This window comes from Chelmon rostratus, chromosome 1, assembly GCF_017976325.1.
Source record: "Chelmon rostratus isolate fCheRos1 chromosome 1, fCheRos1.pri, whole genome shotgun sequence".
Taxonomy (NCBI): Eukaryota; Metazoa; Chordata; class Actinopteri; order Chaetodontiformes; family Chaetodontidae; genus Chelmon; species Chelmon rostratus.
The window spans coordinates 33,022,302-33,042,906 of NC_055658.1; the positions used below are offsets into that span (position 1 = coordinate 33,022,302).

Genomic DNA, 20,605 nt, shown 5'->3' on the forward strand with positions numbered 1-20,605 from the left:
CAGTCTTTCAGCAGTTTTCTTTGATTTGTCAATAAAATGGAACAAATAGTGAAAAATGCTCATTATAATTTCTGAGAGACGAACGTGACGAATTCAGGGTTCTTGTTCTAGATATTAAGTTTATTAGCATATAATTAGCATAAACGAAAAAAAAAGCACCGTCGTGTCTGAGAGTGTGACTTGTTATAATATTTTTTATTCATTGTTTTATTGTTATTTATTTTATTGTTTTACTGTATTTTATTTCTTTCTTTCAGCACTTTGGTTCACCTTGGTTGTTTTTAAAGTGCTTTATAAATAAAGTTGGTTTGGAATATATACAAACACTGATGTGATGGTCAAAATAAGTGCCAGTTCATTTTCTGCTCCACCAATCGGACTCATGGCCGGCTGGATTTCAGCTGCTGGACGAGGCTGAAGTCCAGTTCCTCCACATCGAACAGGGAAAACCATCTTCACGGAGCTGCTTTAGTCACTTTGTCATGTTGAACGAGGCGAATGCAAACACAAGGTTGTATTTGACCCTGTTTCCTGCAGCTGTTTGTTTGTATCTTCACAACAATCAGAAAATGTTTTCAGATTTCTAACACGACGCTTCAAGGAGCAGCGCTCCTGCTGCAGACGACACGTTGACCTAGAAAATCTGCTGCAACTATCGCGTGCAGAATAATTAAACCTCGACACCGACCGAGAAAGTGGGTCGACCATCAGGCCTCATCATCAAGTCTGGTCTGTGTGGTTTACTGACAAGGATCAAAGACAGGGGGCAGGTGGAGAAAGAGAGAAAGATGGTGACATCATCAGAGGACGTCCAACGGCAGCGCTGACTCTCACGATCTGATCAGGATAAATGTCTGAGCTGAACCCGAAGTCCAGCAGAACACCAGCAAAGACGAAGAGAGAGGATCTGCAGCTCAGCGAGTACCATCAGGCCTCCAGGTGACACCCTCTGACCTGAACCTCCAGCAGAGCCTGACCACCCTACAGACCAGGACAGTCTGACAGACCTGCAAAAGACCAAGAACCCAGATCTGAAAAGGAGGACAGTCAAAGCAGCCGAGTCCAACCTGTCAACATGTTCTCAGCGTCAGACTCCTCCAGAGTGACGGTAAGAGCCGCTGAATTCTGCCTTCCCCAGCTTTGATTTCATCACTGTGTTTAAAAAGTTCAGGACGACGTTTAAATCCAGAAATCTGAGCATAAACAGAGAAATAAGACAGAGATAATTCAATTAGTGAGAAGTTTAAATCATAGAAATAAACCAATTAACTGGAAAATGAATTATAAACTCAACCGTTTTGGTTTTCACCGCAGCAGTGTTTCATTGTTTCTATCACTGGGGTCATGTGACAAACATGACCCCAGTGATAAAAACAATGCATCAAAAGTCATGAAAAGTGACATTATGACATAAAAGGGAACTCTTTTTTTCATTAACCACCTTAATGGTGTGTAAACAATAGAGAGCTGACAGGAAGTGAGACAAACATCCAACAAAGCATTCAAAAACATCAGATTGTTTTATTAGTTGGAATATTGAAGTTGTAACCCCCCCGAAAAATTTAAATTTCACTCATATTGAGTAATTAATTATGTGGTGAAAATGGTGTTAATTGCAACCCAAATCTGTAAAACATGTTTCTGTAATTTCATTTACATGTTTAATTAGAGAATAAAAATAATAAGAGTTAAAGTCTGATCTAATGTTGACTTCTCCTCCTCTTCCTCAGACTGTCTGTGTGGCAGCGATGATGATGATGATGATGGTGATGATGATGACGACAGAGGCGGCAGCCATGCCGAGAGCAGGCAGCCAATCGAAACATTCAGCGAAGGCAGACAGGAAGTCCTCTGACGGTGCGATGGTAGAAACGGTTCCCCTGCAGCTTGACCCCAACGCTTTGGCCGTGACGGGAAACATCAGGCCGCTGGAGAACGCCTCCATCTCCCCGTGGACGTACAAGTAAGGAAACACACAGAGAAGAAACGAGGCCACGCCCACAGCCGCGTGCTCCTTTAATCCTCCAATTAACAGCTGAAGTGATGTTAAACCTTTTTGTCCCCCTTCTCCGTCCTCAGCATCTCCTACGATGAGTCTCTGCTCCCCCCGAGGCTGTCGGAGGCTCACTGTTTGCTGAGCGGCTGTCTGGACTCGGAGGGCCAGGAAGACCGGAACCTGAGGTCCAGACCCATCATGCGCCAGGTCCTGCTGCTGCGCCGGGTCAGGTCAGCGGGGGCGGAGTCGGGGGCGGAGCACAGCTACCACTTCCGGCTGGAGTCCCGCCTCATCGCAGTGGGCTGCACCTGCGTCCGGCCCGTCGTCCGGTACCAACAATGAGGACCAGAGACTGGATCGGGTCCCGGGTCTGTCTGACACAGACAGAAGCTACTGTATGGAAGACCAGTACCGCCAAGACAAAAAGTTCAAAGAGAAAATCCAAAAATGTTTGTTGTAATTGTAACGTTGTGGGCCGAGCACTTTGCACCCTCCTTCTTTATAAATGAAAGTTAATATTAGTGTTAATTCTGTCCATTAATATCTGACAGAGTCCAAACATTTGACTCGAGCTGTTAAAACTATAAGAGTCGATCTCTTGATTCTGACTTGAATTCACGGTGAGGAGGGAGAAAGTGAAACTGAACGTTTATTTCTGTTGCCTACATGCTGCTCTGTGGATTCAGGTTTTCTAATTTCTTGAATTCTTTGTTTACATTCTTCATTTGTGTCGAAACACAACTACACACTGGAGCTCAATGTGAACAGCAAACAGATCCTTAATAGATGTGTTTCATGTGTTTTGTTCTATTTATAGTTTAAATTTAAATGACGTTTTATTTAAGTGCTTTGATCTTCAGCAGGTATTTATTGGTAAAGTGATATTAGTGTTAATGTATTCATCGTTGACTCAATAAAAAAAACTGAACAAAGAAGTGTCATTGTTTTATTCTTGAATTTAAAATATAATGTGATTTCTGTACATTATCATCATCATCATCATCATCTCACCCTGACTCCTGTACAATGACGTTGCCAGGGAAACAGACTGGCACACACAAACACACCACAGTAGCTGTAAACAACGTACACGATCGATTATCAGTTCTTCTTCGGTGAGACTCAGTCGTTCTATCAGCAGGCGGTTGGTTCACGGATTGTTCTACAGGTCAGTATCCTGTGATGTGGCTAACGTTAGCCCCACCGCTAACCCGGCTGTTTGTTGTTGATGTAACACAGATGGACTGTCGTCGGGCCTCATCCAGTTTACACAGGAAGGAAATACAGAAAGCAGCTTCAGACGGCTGCATAAATGCTAACATGCTCTGTATTGATCTTCAGAAATATGAGTCTGAAAAATAAATTCTGCAGGCTGCAGGACTTGAAGGACTTGTTCCTTGTTCCAGTCCGCCGTGTGTGTTGACTCGGACTCTTCTTTGCCTCGTGAGTGTTTTGACTCAAACTGCTTTGTGAGTGTTTAAACTCGGACTTTAACTCGCACTTGTTTCGTTTGGACTAGTCTGCTCTAACTCAGGCTTCCCTCAGTGAGTGCTTTGACCTGAACCCCTCTTGGTTTGGTTGGTGGTTTAAACCGGACCTGGGTCTCGTGGGTGTGTCAGTCCTGTGTCTCTTTGTCTCATTGGTATTTGATTTGGACTCAGTCTCACTGAACCAGCCTATAACCATCTTTGGTCTTGACAAAGTCCAGTTGACTTTTTTTTGCCTTTCCTGGTCTGGATCTCGACTTGGTCTCAACATGCATTAGGACTCGGCCTTGACTCAGAACTAAGTTCGCTGTACTTTCCCTCAGCTGCCACTAGATGTGACTAAAGAGCCATTTTTTACTGATCAAACCTTCCCTGCTGCTGTGCTGTTGTGCAGTAAATGTAATGATATAAACTGTCCAGCAGATGGAGCTGTCTAACTATCACAGAGCAGAGATTCCTTCATGTTCAGCTCTCCTGGCGTGTCGAGGAAGTCGAGGGATCATTTGTAAGATTCAGAAGAGGAAGTTGTTTCATTTCCTTTGGGTTTGAGTTGGGTACAGCTCTGATAAGACGTCGTGAAGTAGTTGAATCCTTGATGCGCACACAATCACACACATGAACACATTGGCACTGTTGGCATGGCAACAAAGCACAGTACAACCCCTGTGAACCATCTATTGATGACTGAATCTGCAGCGTCCTTCAGTTTCACAAGTTTTATCTCATTAAGAAGAGGCCTGGTTGTAGAGAGGAGCTCGAACAGATCAGTCCTCCTCCTCCTTCCTCTTTTTCTTCTTCTCTCACTCTTTTCAGAGTCTCTCTCTCTCAGTCCTCCAGTAGGAGCAGCACCAGGTTGTCGGCGCATCAATCCTCAGCTCATCAGCCCTCCAAAATGGCTTCCAAATAAAGTTCAGCTTGTGTTGTGATCAGGCCATCAAGACACCTGGAAACAGAAGGAATGGGGGGGCAGTTAGCGCATTGCTAGCACATGCTAACTCACACACACAGGAGAACGGCAGGACCTCACATTTTTCTCTAGGTTCAAGCATGAATCTTTCAGAGTCTGTCAGGTCAGGTTTACCCTCAGCAGAGAAAGAAAGTGACTGACAGACTGAGGCCAGGAGGCTGCTGGGACTAAATAAACTGTATTTAAAACAAGATTAGACGAATATGATGCAGATCCTATCGTGTTTGAAAATCTATAAATCTGTAGTTTTGTCATTGCAGCGCTGTCTTCACATTTTGTCTCAGTACGTCTACCCAGAATCCCCCCTGCTCCTCCAGCTCGTCCTCACCTCCACGCTGTGCTTGTCCTGAAAGACACAAACAGCACAGACTCCTGTCAGTGATTCATATTCGTCACACAGAATCTGAATCTCAGGGACTGAGAGTGAAAGCTGATCCTCACCTCCTCCTGCAGCCGCTCCTGCGAGGCGTTCAGGTGCATCTGCCGCTGCTCCTTGTCGGCATCGGCTCGGTGCTCCTGGCGTTCTTTGGTCAGAGCTTTCTGAGCCACTTCACGCTCGTGCTCCCTCCTCTCGGCCAGGTGCTTCAGCAGCTCCGCCTCCTGACACTAGAGGGAGACAACGGGAGGATTTACGGTCAGCTTCTGCCTGTGCAGAGAGTCGTCTCCACTGTGTGACTGTGAGTCTGTTGAGTGAGAACACGTGGTCTTATTTTGTCATAGCATCATTTCTTAATTGACAACTGCATGATGTCACCTAAAATACCTTCTCTAGTCCAGCTATGCAGCAGACTTAATGCCGACAAACAGAACTCCGGACAAAATGTTCTTCAAAAGTTTATCACCTCAACAGATATTCATCATCATAACACTGTAAAGTCAGCTGTTGGGGTTCCTCAGGGATCAGTTTTAGCTCCACGACTTTTCTGTCTGTAGGTCGGTCAGTCCACCACTTTGGTTGAGACTGAAATATCTCGATAACAGTGAAAAGTCTCTTCACTGCTGTTGCCCTAATTTCTACACACACACCTTCCTCCTCTCTTGGGCGGCGTCCAGTTTCTTCTGGATCTCCTCCAGTGAGGGTTTCTGGCGAGGCGGCGTGGTCGCCCTCAGCTCGGGGCCGCCGTCGAAGGTGGGCGGCTTCAGGATGACCTCGAAGGCCTGGCCGCTCGCTCGCTTGTTCAGCTCGATCACCTCCATGTCCCGGATGTTGCACAGGTTCAAGTCCACCACGCCTGCTGCAAGAAGAGCACAAGACCGTCAAGAAACCACCAACTCACAGAGGGGAGGTGCAGGTGTGATTCTAATGACCGTCTGCTCTGGGCGCTCCAGTTTCCTCCCACATGAAGTCCACAGACACGCAGGTTACACCCTTCTCACCCAGTGCATGCTGGGATAGGCTGACCTACATCAGCAGGATTTGTCCTCTGAAGATCTGCACCAGGTTTCACAGTTATTCACCTAAAGCTACACCTGATTTTTAAGTGATATGATCAATAACATGAACTTCAGTTCAAATGAAACATCTAATTTAAACTTTGAACTGACTGTTTCACACTAAAGGCTTCCTGCTGTGTTGACCTGAGCACTTGGTCATTTGTGACGATCATGTTTGACTTCATGTGTCAGTTAGCTTTCAGAATAAGTCCTAACTCTTGTTTTTCGGTCATTTCCAAATGACTTGACTTTCTCAGGAAATCGTTAATGCTGGCTCTGTCCCAGCCGTTATTCTATATTCATCTATTAATGATAATAATCTGTAAAGGATTAAAGCTGCTGACCCTCTTTCTCTTCAGCCGTGGTGTCTCTGGGTGCAGGAAGGATGCAGGAGCAGAAGAGAGACACCAGGGGGAGCTCTCGCATCTTCTCTCTGTATGCTGGAACATTCCGAGACAGAAAAAAGAAAAACTGCAGTTCAGCCATAAATATGTAGAGATTCAGTCAAGTGAACAAGACATCAGCCAACCAGGAGACATTATTAAAGCCTTTCAGAGAGAATAATCAGTGAAGTTTTACCTGCCAGAGTCATTCTGCTGCTGCTGCCGCTGTTTTAGTCAAAGACACTGTGGTGAGGTAGAGTCTGTTCCTGAGGAGAGACGAGGAGCAACATTAAAGGAGATCCAGCAGAGTCAGTGCAGCAGAATAACCTGCAGGAAAACAACAAACTGAAGCCTGTTAAGCTTCTCTACAACCAGTGATGCCCTGGGTCACGCCTCGCAGGCGTGACACACATGAGCAGCTCCTCCAGGAGGGTTAGAACCTCAGAGGAAAGTCTGCCTGTCAAGCTAAACGCAGGAAACAAAAGCCCTCTATTGAAAACTGAGAAAAGTGAAGAAGCTCAAAAACAGAAAAATATCAAACAGGTCAGAGAAAAATGAGGAGAAACTGAGATTTTAACTTTCTGCAGTTTGAGGTCACTGTGTTTTAAACTTCTTTGGCATTTGGGTTCCAGAGAGAGACGCGATCTCTGATCTCTAATCTTTAACTTTTGACAGGTGTTTCATGGTAAACAATGAAGCATCTAAAACTGAATCTGGTTCATAGGAGACAGTTTACACACACCCTGAAACTGAAGGTCCTATTTTAACGTTCAGGTTTTACCAGCTTGTCGAGTTGATTGAGTATTAGCTGGTTTTGAGTCAGCAGCTGTGACTTCAGGACATTAATCCATCTAATGATGACATTCATCCCAAACTGTGAAGACTGAATCAGCAGCACACAGAGAGACACGACAGGCTGCAGCCGAGTTTCAGCTCCGAGGTTCAGTTCAGGAATCGACCTCCTGATGGTGCAGATCCTCCAGCTGCTGCACAAACACAAGCTGAGCCAAACTCAGCAGCACCGAACACTTTCAGCAGCAGCAGCAGCTTTTACAGTTTAAACGTGAAGAAGAAAACTAAACAACTTGTCTGCAAAGACACTCGAGCTGCAGGTTAATTTTCTATTATTTATTCTTAGAAGCATGTTTTACATCAATTGTTTAATCTCTGCAACATCCAAAACAGGACCAGATGTTCAATTTTAGGTCCTAAAATCTACACTGAAACCGTTTCTTCTCTCTGAACCACAAACACACAAGAGACTCAGACTCCAAACAGAGAAAAGCAGCAAACAGAAGCCAGATCAACATCTCTGCAGAAAAAGACGGAAAAACGCAAATCTGGTGTCAAAATAGTCACTTAGTCCTTAACTGATCATCCTTTGAGGGCTACTGCAAACACAATGTTAAAACTTTGTGTGTGTGTGTGTGTGTGTGTGTGTGTGTGTGTGTGTGCAGGGATAAGCGATGATGTCATTGTTGCCAGTAAGCGCATCAGCTTCTGCAGAGAGGAGCGAGTCGAGCCTGCAGCTTCAGCATTAAACTGATCATAAAGACACAGAAACGATGCAGGAAGAGACAGAAAGAAAAGATGAAACTGACGAACAGAACAGGAAGACAGATGAAAGGAGGAGGAAGGAAACAGAACCAGAGTGAAACCTGCTCTCCTCTCTCCACATTTCTGTTTGAGAGGCTGCAGCCATCTGAGCTGCAAACATGCAGAAACCCCCGAAAGAACATAAAATAAGCACAAATACATGAAGATGTGAATAGAAATGTAAGTGTGTGTGTGTGTGTGTGTGTGTGCGTGCGTGCAGTGTGTACTCACCCTGCAGTGATGCTCGATCTCTCTGTTCAGACTGAAGCTCTGCAGCTCAGCAGCATCAGCACCAAACAGCAGCCTGCTGCATGACATCACCCAGGAGTGATCTGATTGGACTGCAGCGATGCTGGGCTGTGATTGGTCCAGCAGGGCAGAGGGAGGAGGAGGAGGAGGGGGAGGAGGAGGAGGAGGGGGTTCAGGGTAGTGGAGGTTTATTTCAGAGGAATCAAAGAGCTCTTCATCAGAATCAGAAGGATTTAACAGGATAATTATATTTTAGACATCAGAGGAACATCCACCCTGCACCTTATCCCCTCTCCACCTTTTCATTTCATTTCCTGGCTGATTAGCAGCAGGTGGAGCAGAATTATGCCTCTGAATTGTGAATTGTGTTTCCGATGTGAGCCTGTGCTGAACTGTGAGAACTCAGGAAAGGGAAGGACGAGGAGGAATCAGAAGGTTTACACTGAAACGGCTTCACTGTGTCAAAGTGTCTCCAGAAAAACTCACATCTGAGACTCTTTGGTTTCACTCAGTCAGATCTGTTGTTGTTCTTCTGTCGCCTCTGTTGCCACGGTGTCTTTGAGTATTAACTCCTGAGTGATGTAAAACCTGGGCAACTATTAAACTGTGTTTGTGTTCACAGAACTTCAGTCTAAACGAGACTAAAATACCAAATCTGTTGGGTTGAAATGTTTTTAAAGAATACAAAAGATATCTGGAATATTTCCATCTGCTGGAGAGATGCGGCCATAAAAAACACGTATATAAACCTGTATATGTGAATGCCACAGCGACAGGTGGTCTGACCTTTGACCCCGTGAGGGAAGACATGAACATGAAAACAGCACACACACACGTTCTGTCTGGCTGCATTGAGAACTGGATCTGGTTTGATCTGGTTTGTTGGGTCCATGAGCTTCTGAGGAAATGTCAGCGCTAAATTTAAAGGCTGACAAAGAGCTGTTACTCATCCCGACTGTAAGACTCATCACACACACACACACACACACACACACACACACACGCGCACACACACACACACACACAGATCTGCGCTCGTGTGTTCACGCCTCCGTCTGCTGCTCTGCTTGACGGCCAAACTCGACTGTCTGTCACTTTTCATTCAAACGCTGGAGAACACTCGCAGCCCCACGGAGGCCGACAACCACACAGATACTTTCACATTTGAGTCTCAGGTTTGAAGTTCTGTCATGTTCCAGTTTCTTATTCATTTATCGGCCTTTCACTGCACGTCTGAACTCTGGAGGTCTTCCTGCAGACCAGGACCTGCAGTCGGGCTGCTGCTCCCTCTCTGTTTGTATTGCAGGAGATGGATCTCTGCAGACCAGGTTCGGGTTGAGCTTTTAAAGAACGTATCAGAGAACTGTTTGAATCTAAAGGGAGTCAGACTCCTGCATCATGTGACCACCTGTGGGTGGAGTACCATCAGTTTATATCATTGGAGACGCTCACGACGACTCTGACACCTGATTGTAGAAAACAGATTTCATCAGTTCGTCGTGAATTAAGTGAACTTCAGGATTAAAAAAATAAAAAATGAGAAAGAAAACGTGAAAAGAAAATTAGTTCATTTCACGTTTCAGTGAAATCACTGAATCCTTCATGTTGTTATTGGTCGCAGATCATGACTACAGTTCCCATCATGCACCACAGCAGAACACAGTGTTCTCACCGTTCCTCCTCACACTGAACCAGATGATGTAATGCAGCTGCAGTGTGTGTGTGTGTGTGTGTGTGTGTGTGCATTCTATCTTTGTGAGGACCAGTTTCAGTTCCACGGCTTCAGAGTGATGCTGAGCAGCAGTGTGTGTGTGTGTGTGTGCGTGTGTGTGTGTGTGTGTGTATGTGCGTGTGTGCGTGTGTGTGTGTGTGTTAGGTTGCATATGTTACTGCAGTGCCTCAGGTTTGTGGTGGTGGTGGGGGGGGGGGTTGGGTGCGGAGGTGGCAAGGTGAGTGAGATCTGCAAGGGGAGAGAGAAACCTCCACATCCCAACTGATGATGTCACCTGCAGCCAATCAGCTGCAAGCTCTCACAGCACACTGTGTGTGTGTGTGTGTGTGTTTAAAGTCAAATCAGGATTCAGCAGAAACAACAACACATCTGCAGAATAATGTTTTTTGAGGAGCTGCAGGCAGCCTTTTTTCAACAGGATGGAGCTGTTTATAGTAGACCAGACCAGACCAGAACAGAACAGACCAGACCAGAACAGAACAGAACAGAACAGAACAGAACAGAACAGACCAGAACAGACCAGACCAGACCAGAACAGAGGTGTGACACAGACACAGGGGGCGAGGCTCTGGCTCTGCAGGCTTTCGAGGACAAACAGCAGCAGAGTAGCTGGAAACGATGACATCATCTCTGAGTGCGGACAATGATGTCACTAAAAATGAGGTCACTGCACTTAGCTCAACACAGTGATGTCATGAAAACCAAAGAGAAAGTAAGAAAGTCATGAAGTTGATAATGGAGGTGAGACATTAGAGACACAGAGAGGTAGAGAGGTACATGGTGGTGTTATATATGTACACCTGTACATGGTGATGTTATATATGTACACCTGTACATGGTGGTGTTATATATGTACACCTGTACATGGTGATGTTATATATGTACACCTGTACATGGTGGTGTTATATATGTACACCTGTACATGGTGATGTTATATATGTACACCTGTACATGGTGGTGTTATATATGTACACCTGTACATGGTGGTGTTATATATGTACACCTGTACATGGTGGTGTTATATATGTACACCTGTACATGTTAACATGAGGTCTGTCATCGGGCAGCAATGTGATGATGATGGTGGGGAGAGGAAGGTGGCAGGATGTTGGAGCTGGAAGCAGAGCAGCTGATTGGACCGTTAAAGGGGAGGGTGATCGGTGACGTGAACAGGTGAGAGTACAGAAAACACATCTTCACTGAACCTGCGCCAACATCTGCTTGTCTGAACCAAAGCTCTGCTGTCCTCAACTGCATCCCTCCAGAACCAGATACACAGACCACCAGAACCAGATACACAGACCATCAAAACCAGATACAGAGACCATCAGAACCAGACACGCAAACCACTAGATACAGAGACCACCAGAACCAGATACACAGACCACCAGAACCAGATACACAGACGAACAGAACCAGATACACAGACCATCAGAACCAGATACAGATACCACCAGAACCAGATACAGAGACCATCAGAACCAGATACACAGACGAACAGAACCAGATACAGAGACCACCAGAACCATATACAGAGACCATCAGAACCAGATATAGAGACCACCAGAACCAGACATGCAGACCACCAGAACCAGATACACAGACCACCAGAACCAGACATGCAGACCACCAGAACCAGATACACAGAGCATCAGAATCTGATACAGACACACAGACCACTGGAGCCATATACGGTACAGATCAGTTTTTGGTCAGGTGTCGTCAGGTGTCATCAGTCCACATTAGTTTCTAAACTTCAGTGCTTCTGTTATCGGTCACAATAAATCAGTCATGTGACAGGGGTCCACATCACTCTCATGTTCTCTCACATAAACATGACCGCAGTGAGTTTACAGAGTTTAAATTTGGGAGAAAAAGAGCGCTGGTCTCAGATCAGGAGTCAGTTTTGGCCAAGGACTACTGAGGTGTCCACCAGGTGAGCATCTGTACTACAGGTGTGACTGTGTGTGAGTGTAGTGTTCATTACTGCACTCAAACTTCTCTGACTGGAGAAAAAGCTTCAAATGTCAACTGGAACATTCAAAACCAGCTGAGACCAGTTTACCAGTGTGTGTGTGTGTGTGTGTGTGTGTGTGTGTGTGTGTGTGTGTGTGTGTCCTGCTCTGCTCCAGGATGAATGAGCAGTCTGACTCTCAGCCAGCAGTCGTGTGTTTTATTTGTGTCGGCGAGGCGTCGTGACTCCCAGCTTTCTGTTTCTGGTCGTGTCTGCAACCCACTGAGGAGGAGGAGGGGGGGAGAGGAGGGGGGAAGAGAGAGTAGAGAGAGGAGGGGGGGAGAGAGAGACAGTGGGAGGAGAGGAGGGGGGGGAGAGAGACAGAGGAGAGAGAAAGGAGTGACAGAGGAGAGAGGAGGGGGGAAGAGAGAGGAGAGAGAGAGGAGGGGGGGCGGAGGGGGGGAGACAGGAGAGAGAGAGGAGAGAGAGGAGGGGGGAAGAGAGAAGAGAGAGAGGAGGGGGGAGAGAGAGAGGAGAGAGGAGAGGGGGAGGGGAGGAGAGGGAGAGAGGGAGAGAGAGAGCGAGGGGGGAAGAGAAGAGAGAGGAGGGGGGAGAGAGAGAGGAGAGAGGAGAGAGGAGGGGGGAGACAGGAGAGAGAGAGAGGAGAGGGAGAGAAGCGGAGAGAGAGGGAGAGAGAAGAGAGGCGAGAGAGAAAAAGAGGAGGGGGGGCTGAATGTCAGTGGAGGTGAGTCACTGCTGCTGCAGGTGGAGACTTCCAGAAACTCACCTGAGAGAGACAGATGGACAGAGAGACAGATGGACAGAGAGACAGAGAGACAGATGGACAGACACCACTGAACCGACAGTCCTCGTTTGTCTTCCAGAAACCAGACTTTGTGAGAAGAGTCGAGCACACTGAAACTCCTCGTGCTCCATGTTTTGACTCAAACTTTCTGTTCGCTGCAGAACAGCCTCTGATTGGACCGATCAGGCCGACTCGTCCAACACGTTCTACTTCAGTGAATATTAGACGTCTTTCTTTGCCTCCATCACGTCACATTGTTAGTTCTGTTTCAGCTGCACGTTCTAAAAGTCTGTTTTGATGATTAAAACTTTAATCAGTTAGTACGACGGTGTGATCGGTTTTCATGTCGCTTGAAATGTTTGAGAAGACTTTTACTTGTTGCGCACAGAGACGTCGACATGTTGAAACAAACTGTTCAGCATTAATGTCGAAAATATTGATGCATGTTGTAGATTTCTATTCACTGCAAATAAACCAGGAAACACAGACCTGCAGACACAGCAGTGTCCACATACTTTTGGCCACATAGTGTAAGCTGAACTTCTTTCAGTGAAGAAGAGTTCAGTGTTTGTGTTCGTTTATAAAGCAGCGAAGTAAAAAGCATTTCCCACTGAGGTGTGGGGGCTTTATTTGTGTGTAGTGTAGGACTCGAGCTGCACTGAGAACTTGTGAAAACAGCGAGTGGAAAGTGACTCAGCTGCTCTTCAGTCCGACCACGCTGCCGGATTTCAGCGAGCGTGTAGGCGAGAGATGGAGCGAGTCGGCGGCGTGTTGGCAGATGGTCGGCGGGCGGAGGATCTGAATCCATTCACAGACAGAGACATGAATGAAGACAAACAGAGAGGAGCTCAAACAGCTTCTGTCAGGAGACGGACGAACTGCAGCCGATCGATAGATCACAAACAGCAGAGAACAAAGACGACCGTCGATGGCGGGGGGGGGGGGTTATTTTCTGCTGCTGTCACTTCATCGACCAACACTGATGGAGTGAACAAAATGACACAAAGGCCTGTCAGTGTAACAATACAGCAGCTCCATCCTCCATTCAGATCCTGCAGATGAACCAACACGTCTCTGAAACAGCTTCACTCTGAACCTTCATGAAGGGGGACCTGGAGCAGGACTGCAGGTTCATGCTGCCCGACCCCCAGCCAGGTGGACCTGATGAACTGGACAGCATGGAGTTCACATGGCTGCACGTGTTGCACGGAGCTTATCTGTATTCTAACAGTTCTTTAGAAAAGTGCACCTGCAATAAACAACTGAAAACCCACTCGATGTTTCTCGGTCCGTGTCAGAGAGTCGCTGACGAACCTTTTGGAGGAAGAACGCTGCTCATCTTCAGTGAACAGGCTGTCCAATGACCAGCTTTCAACCACGTAAACAGATTTAGAGGCTGAAACATTTCTGTCTGCATACACAGAGAATTCATACAGTTACTACATTCAAGAAACATCTGATGATGCTAAGCTAACTGATGCTATTTGCTCATTTATTCAAATGTCCTATGTTTGTGTGTAATTTCAAATTGCAGATTGAATCATTATTAAACAATTGATTTATCAAGTTTCAGCTCAGATATGTTGGACTCCACATACATGTCAGATATTAGCATGCTAACATTAGCTTTGCTTCAGTTAGCTACACAACTGTTACAGCTGCAGTCCGGCTGTAAATATTAATAACTAACCTTTACAGAAGAACCGGTTTGTGAGCCTGTTTAAATTTAGTGATGATGAAACCATGATGCTAGCATGAAGCTAACATGAGCTAACAGCTATTAAAGTCTCGCAGAGGAACAACACAAGTGGTGGAAAATGTCAAACAGCAGTCTTTGAACTGAAACACTTTTATTCTTCATAATCATCGTAAATTCTTTCACAAACAAACAACAGTAATGAAAAACAAGTAGAATAGAAGTTTTCTGATACAAAAATATAACCTTCACTTTTTATGGAAGGAGCGACACTGCGGAGCAGCCAATCAGCTCTAATGATAGAGCCAGGTCACAGGGTCAGAGGTCAGCTGATCAGACGGGGAGTTCAGCTCAACAGTGCAGGAAAAACATCAGTGATGGAAGAATCTACTGAACCTGTTCCAGGTGATAGCCTGTCCCGCAGAGGGGAGCCTCTCTTCACCTTCAGTCTGTGTCTGTCTTTTTTCTCTTCCTGGCAGAGGGAGGTGTCAGACAGCAGAGGTCAGAGGTCAGGGGCCCTCAGGCGTCGCACACTTTTTGTTTCGGACCTGAACCACTTCCTTCCTCTCAATCAGGAAGTTTCCGAAGGCGTCGGCCTCTTTGCTTTCCTCCGTGGCTGAAAAAAAACCCCAAACATTTCCTTCAGTGAAATTATTTACAGGCTTGGACCACAGACCCACGTTTACTCCAGCTACACTTCTATGGTGAATAAATAAACCAGGTTGGGGTTTCTTCTCTCACCGCTGTGGTCGATGTCGTCCGTGTCGCTGTCCTCCGCCTCCTCCTCCTCATCGTCAGGGTTACCGCGGGTCATGATGAAGTCACTGGGCCCGGCTATGTCAGCTTCCTCTGCGGACAGGAAGTCAGTCAGCAAACTACAATCCTCCACCTTCACGTCCTCGTTACTGAAGTTACAACCCTGTTCTGATACTGGTTCTGATACTAGTTCTGATACTGGTTCTGATACTAGTTCTGACACTGGTTCTGGTACTGTTCCAACAATGTATTTACACTCTGTAATCTCTCTCTGTGGTACTTTTCATTGTTCGTGGCGGAGTCCGCCATTCTCAGCCGTTGTTAAATCTCGAGGTTCAAGCTGTGATCATTCATCAGAAATATAAACCTTTCACTGATGTTGATCTCAGCTGAGGAGTTGATGTTGTTGTAGCCCCCTACTCACTTTAACATCCAGAAAGATCTGGATCTGGATCGTCAGCAGCTGCTGGAGTTTCAGCCAGAAAAGGAAATCTGAGCACGTCACACCTGAGCTGCACCTGAGCTGTCCTACAGCACATTTCAGAATTGGTTTAAAGTTTGGCTGCTTGTTTCGTGGTCCGGCACCCTGATATCTGACACGCCTGTGAGCTGTGAACCAGCCGGACCCCCCAGGTATCTGGAACAGGCCGCCTGGTTGTTCACTGGTCGTCATGAAAACTGGTGAAAGTGCTGGAGCATCCTGCCCGCTCATGTTAGCGTTCCCTGCCATCTTTTAAAACTTCTCGCCTCGGCCGAGCGTCACGCTGTGTTCTAGGCTCTACCTGCAGCCTGCGTGTTGGTCATTTCCACGGCCCCCAGGTCCTTCCTGAGCCGCTCCAGCTGCTGCTGCTGCTTCTCGCTCTGAGCCTCCGCCTGACGGACAGGAAGTCGGTCAAAACAGGTGGAAGCAGAAGAAAAACCAGAGAAAACAAACAGCCACACTCACCAGCTGTTTGCGGAGTCGTTCATATTCGGGTCGATAGTCCCTGAGGAAGGGCGAGGAAGAGTAGCACATTTCATTTAATCAGCCGACCTCACAAACAGCATCAGACACAAACAGGCGCCTCAGTAAGTTCAGTGTTTATCAGTGTGTTCTGAACAGAACGCCTTCACTAATAGAACCATCGTTCTTCTGGTGACAGCGAGGAAGAGTCTGCGTTTATTACAGGATGGAAAATAGTTCCTAACTCACCTCTCGTACTCCTCCGCGGCACCCTCCACCTGAGCGAACAGCTTGTCCAATCCGCTTCCCGTCACGGCCGACACGCCCACCACCTGCGGACGCAGAGACACGCCGTGTGAAGGTTCTGCAGGGTTCTACTGTGTCATTCTCCTGACGCGTCACGGCTACCAGGCGCTTCATCTGTCCACCAGTGAACTCGTCGCTCGTCCTCTTACCCTCAGGTTGGTGTAGAACTCGTCCAGCACCAGACTCATGGAGCGCGTCAGGTTGCTCACGTACGAGGTTTCCTGGTTGAGAGCATCCTGGAAAACCTCGAAGTCCTGCATCCACTCCACTGCGAAACTGTGGTCGATAATGTCAGTCTGCACGAACGAGTCAACGAGACAGAAGTGAGACAACACGAAGAGGTCAGCGCTGAGTCGACACAGCTGACAGGAAGTGACCTCACCTTGTTCATGACGACGATGAAGGGCAGCTTGGTCTTGTAGAGAATACTGAGGAAGAGAAGCATCAGTTTTTTCTGTTATCATATATGATACACTAAAGGTGAGCCCAGCCCCCCCCCCCCCCCCCGTATTTTTCTGTATGTGGCCCTCACTGCTGCTTTACATGAAGTTCTGCTGAATTAGCTGTTAGCAGCTTCTGTTAGCAGCGTTTTCACTGATGTTCAGACAATCACTGGATCACTGTGAGGATCCCAGGTTCTGCAGAGTCCTTCTCTGGTTTCTCAGCGGGTTTCTGCAGGTTTATTCTGGATCATTAGAGATCTGCTCAGGAAGTGAAATCAAACTGTAGGAGATCGATTTGTTTCATTAATTTGACTGTTTCAGACTGAAATTCATCTCCTGCAGGGTTTTCATCTGTTCCAGATCACATCTGATGACCTCCCAATGTTTCAAACACTCTCTGCAGTGATGAGCTCAGTGAACGTCCTCAGACCACCTCGCCGTGATTTTAATCCCTGAATGAGACTTTAACTGTGTCACGTTTGTGTACCAATGAAAAGAAAACTGCATTCTATGAGCAGTGAGTACACGGGACACACTGTATGCAGTTAGCAGAGGAAACTGAGTCTGGTCCGTTAACGCCCCCTGCTGGAAAACTAAAGTCACTGCTGATACAGAAATCTGTGGGGTTCAGTACGAGCGCTGAAGAGGAGTCCAGTGTTTTCATCCCGTTTGAGTCATTTGAAAATGTAAAATCACAGATTCAGTTTTTACACATTTCATTTTTCTGAAAAAACAGGCACATTTTTACGATCTCAACATGATTAATCTATGATTTTAGGAGAGCCGCTGTACGACTCACATTCTCGCCAGGTTTCAAAATAATGGGAGAGATTTATTTTGGTTCTGTGAGTTTGGAGAACAGTTAATATTTGAGAAAACACCACAGAAGACATGCAGATTGGTTCTGATGCTTTTCTGACCTGCAGGTTTGTTTGTGATCTCACAGCTTGTGTGTGTTGACTCATCTGACTTCTTTTTATCAGGCGTTAACTTGGTGAGCGCGATGTTATCACGACTCCAAATGAACGGCCGGGAGCCGGCCCTCCTTTCAGAGAGCGGGTGACGTACCTGCAGGCGTACAGCATGTTGGACATGAACGTGACGGGGCTGACGCTGCGGGACGTGTCCATCACATAGATGACGACGCAGGGGAAGGACGACGCCTGAAACACGCCAGAGGAACGGAAACGGTCACGTTATCGATTACGAGAGACTGAACAAAGAAAGGCCGGCGCGCAGACCCACCAGAGCCTCCGTGATGATGGTTCCAGACGCCGACCAGGTGAAGACTTCAATCTGACCCGGAGTGTCAATCAGCACGTACCTGCAGAGGTCAAAGGTCATCAGACACAGAGGAGTGGAGACACTTCAGTTTTGAATGTTTGTGAGCAGAAGAGCAGCTGCTGACAGTTTAAAGATGTCGTACAAAAGAATACAAGACAACAACGATGAACAAAGTTTACGTCTCCGACTCGACTCATTCCTGTAATTTACAGGAATAAAACTTCTTCAGTCATCAACTCAACATGTAAGATCTGGCTGCTCTCATTGGCAGAAACATCTGTGAGGGTTAAACATGAGCTGAGGATGAGGAAGGATCAACTGTCAGACTGTACGGAGACAACAGAGGGACAAACTGAAGCACACAGACAGGATGTCTCTCAGGACGACGGCTGATACCGACCTGTGACTCTGCTGCTTCTTCTCTATGAACTGCATCACCTGAAGACCACAAACACACGCTGTCACATGATCTGACGTTTCATCACAACAAAGCACAAAACCGCTTCACACAGTTCCAGAAGAGGATGAGGATTATTGTCTGAAGCCCCTTTCAGACTGGATTTATATCTCTGGAGGTGTTTCATGTCTGTTTGCTAAATTCTGTATTGTTTCCTGTCGTGTCTCAGACAGACCACCTCCTGTGGAAACGCTGCTGTCATAGAGGAACAATCAATATTTCCTGGTCCCCCTTTGTCTTTAATGACATCCTGTCTGAACGGGGCTTCATAATGAAGGAACATTTAGCAAATCTTGACATTATTTGGTCAAACAGAGGTCTGATGTGATGTTTAAGTTCTGCCATTAAGACTTAAAACCACCTTCGCAGAGCAAAGACCGTTAAACAGAAGCAGCTTGAAAAGTGGCGCCATGGTTCAGACTTTCAGTTCAGAGTTCAGATCTTTAGCTGGTCCTTTAACCCTGGGTGAACTGTTAGAGGGGAGGTGGGCGGAGTCAGACGGAGTCACCTGATCGAAGCGTGTAGCGAACAGGTTGAGTGACGTCACGATGCCTCCGTTTGGCCCGAGGCCGTACTGCTTCATCACCTCCTTGTAGTTCACAGTGTCCCTGATGTCTGGAGGAAAGAGGGGGGGCAAAAACTGACTGATTACTGGAACTGTACCAGGTGTGAGTCTGTCCAGAGGTGTGGAACAGCACAGTTAAATTATGTCATGTGTCCAGGAAATACACCGGTCCTCACCGATGTTTGCGGGGAAGGGGACTTCGTGGACGGCAGGGTCCAGGTTGATGACATACGGAGGAGTTTTAACTGAGTGAAGGTGAGCCGTCAGCCTCTGGAGACAAAGACCAGGAGAGACCAGGAGAGATCAGGAGAGAGACCAGGAGAGATCAGGAGAGACCAGCAGGAGAGACCAGGAGAGATCAGGAGAGACCAGCAGGAGAGACCAGGAGAGATCAGGAGAGATCAGGAGAGACCAGGAGAGACCAGGAGAGATCAGGAGAGATCAGGAGAGACCAGGAGAGACCAGGAGAGATCAGGAGAGACCAGGAGAGACCAAGAGAGATCAAGAGAGACCAGGAGAGATCAGGAGAGATCAGGAGAGACCAGGAGAGACCAGGAGAGACCAGGAGAGATCAAGAGAGATCAAGAGAGACCAAGAGAGATCAAGAGAGATCAAGAGAGACCAGGAGAGATCAGGAGAGAGAGCTACTGTTCATGAAAGACACAACATGGTGCTGTTTATTTCCAGGCACGTTATGTTTGTTTACCGGTTCGTTTCGTTCTTTTACAAGCTTGTTACTTTACTTTTACTTCCAGGCTCGTTGTGTGTGTCTGTCTCTTCTCTGTGTGGATGCTGTGCTGTGCTGTCTGTCCTGTTTCCAGGTCTCCACGGTGGAGAGGAAGTCATGTGACTCAGGTTCTACCTACCTGCACCTGACGACCTTTATCTCTACACCTGAAGTTGCTCAGTGTCCTCCCGGATCCATATGCTACACTTTTGTTTCGACCTACTTCATAATTTGAATATAAAGCGGTTTTTAGCTGATCTATTGTGTACACACACACACACACACACACACACACACACACACACACACACACACACACACACGTTAGCTAGCAGTAGCCGACAGTAAGCTAGTAGTGAGCAGCTAGCAGGGGAGCAGATCACCGTCTGTTTTCATAACCTCTAATGTCTCACTGAAGTCTGATCTCAGAGCAGCCGTGTGAACTGTTAAACTGAGCTTGTTACCGGCGGAAGAAGCTAACTCATGCAGGTAGCTACCGTTAGCCACACACGCTAACTTACCTGAACGAAGGTGGTTTTCCCGGACCCCGCCATGCCCAGCACGATCAGACACACGGGTTTGTCCCGGGCAGCAGCTCCCGGTGTCCCGCTGTCTCCCCCCGCTCCTGAAAGCTCCTGGTTTTCCATAAAATCCTCCTCAGCTCCGGGACTCTGCGTCGCATCAGCCATGTCGTCTGTGGGAAGCGGCTGCCGTAAAGCCGCCGCTACTGTCGTAAAAGACCGAGAAGGAAGATTCAGAGTAAATTAAAAACAAAATGCGGTGATTTATAAATCCAGCATTCAATTTAATAAAATACAAAGACAA

The 20,605-nt window shown here is 46.9% G+C and overlaps 3 protein-coding genes across 3 annotated transcripts; 1 reads left to right on the forward strand and 2 right to left on the reverse strand.

Moving 5' to 3' along the window:
• The first annotated feature begins 964 nt into the window (after positions 1-964).
• Positions 965-2,406, forward strand: il17a/f1 (interleukin 17a/f1). Its single transcript, XM_041941631.1, has 3 exons — positions 965-1,108; positions 1,731-1,963; positions 2,080-2,406. The coding sequence occupies exons 1-3, from the start codon at positions 1,076-1,078 to the stop codon at positions 2,336-2,338; spliced, it is 525 nt and encodes a 174-aa protein (XP_041797565.1). The 5' UTR covers positions 965-1,075; the 3' UTR covers positions 2,339-2,406.
• Positions 2,407-3,014: 608 nt separating this feature from the next.
• Positions 3,015-6,476, reverse strand: LOC121605496 (stathmin-4-like). The gene is made up of 6 exons (XM_041935422.1): positions 6,464-6,476; positions 6,229-6,324; positions 5,477-5,685; positions 4,892-5,056; positions 4,779-4,796; positions 3,015-4,426 (listed from the first exon to the last, which is right to left on the reverse strand). Exons 1-6 carry the CDS (start codon positions 6,474-6,476, stop codon positions 4,418-4,420), a joined length of 510 nt encoding a protein of 169 aa, XP_041791356.1. The 3' UTR covers positions 3,015-4,417.
• Positions 6,477-14,442: 7,966 nt separating this feature from the next.
• gpn1 (GPN-loop GTPase 1) lies at positions 14,443-20,481 on the reverse strand. Its single transcript, XM_041936879.1, has 13 exons — positions 20,302-20,481; positions 19,230-19,323; positions 18,997-19,103; positions 18,432-18,469; positions 17,993-18,071; positions 17,816-17,910; positions 16,687-16,732; positions 16,454-16,600; positions 16,248-16,330; positions 16,002-16,041; positions 15,838-15,928; positions 15,041-15,148; positions 14,443-14,915 (listed from the first exon to the last, which is right to left on the reverse strand). The coding sequence occupies exons 1-13, from the start codon at positions 20,467-20,469 to the stop codon at positions 14,809-14,811; spliced, it is 1,203 nt and encodes a 400-aa protein (XP_041792813.1). The 5' UTR covers positions 20,470-20,481; the 3' UTR covers positions 14,443-14,808.
• Positions 20,482-20,605: the final 124 nt, after the last annotated feature.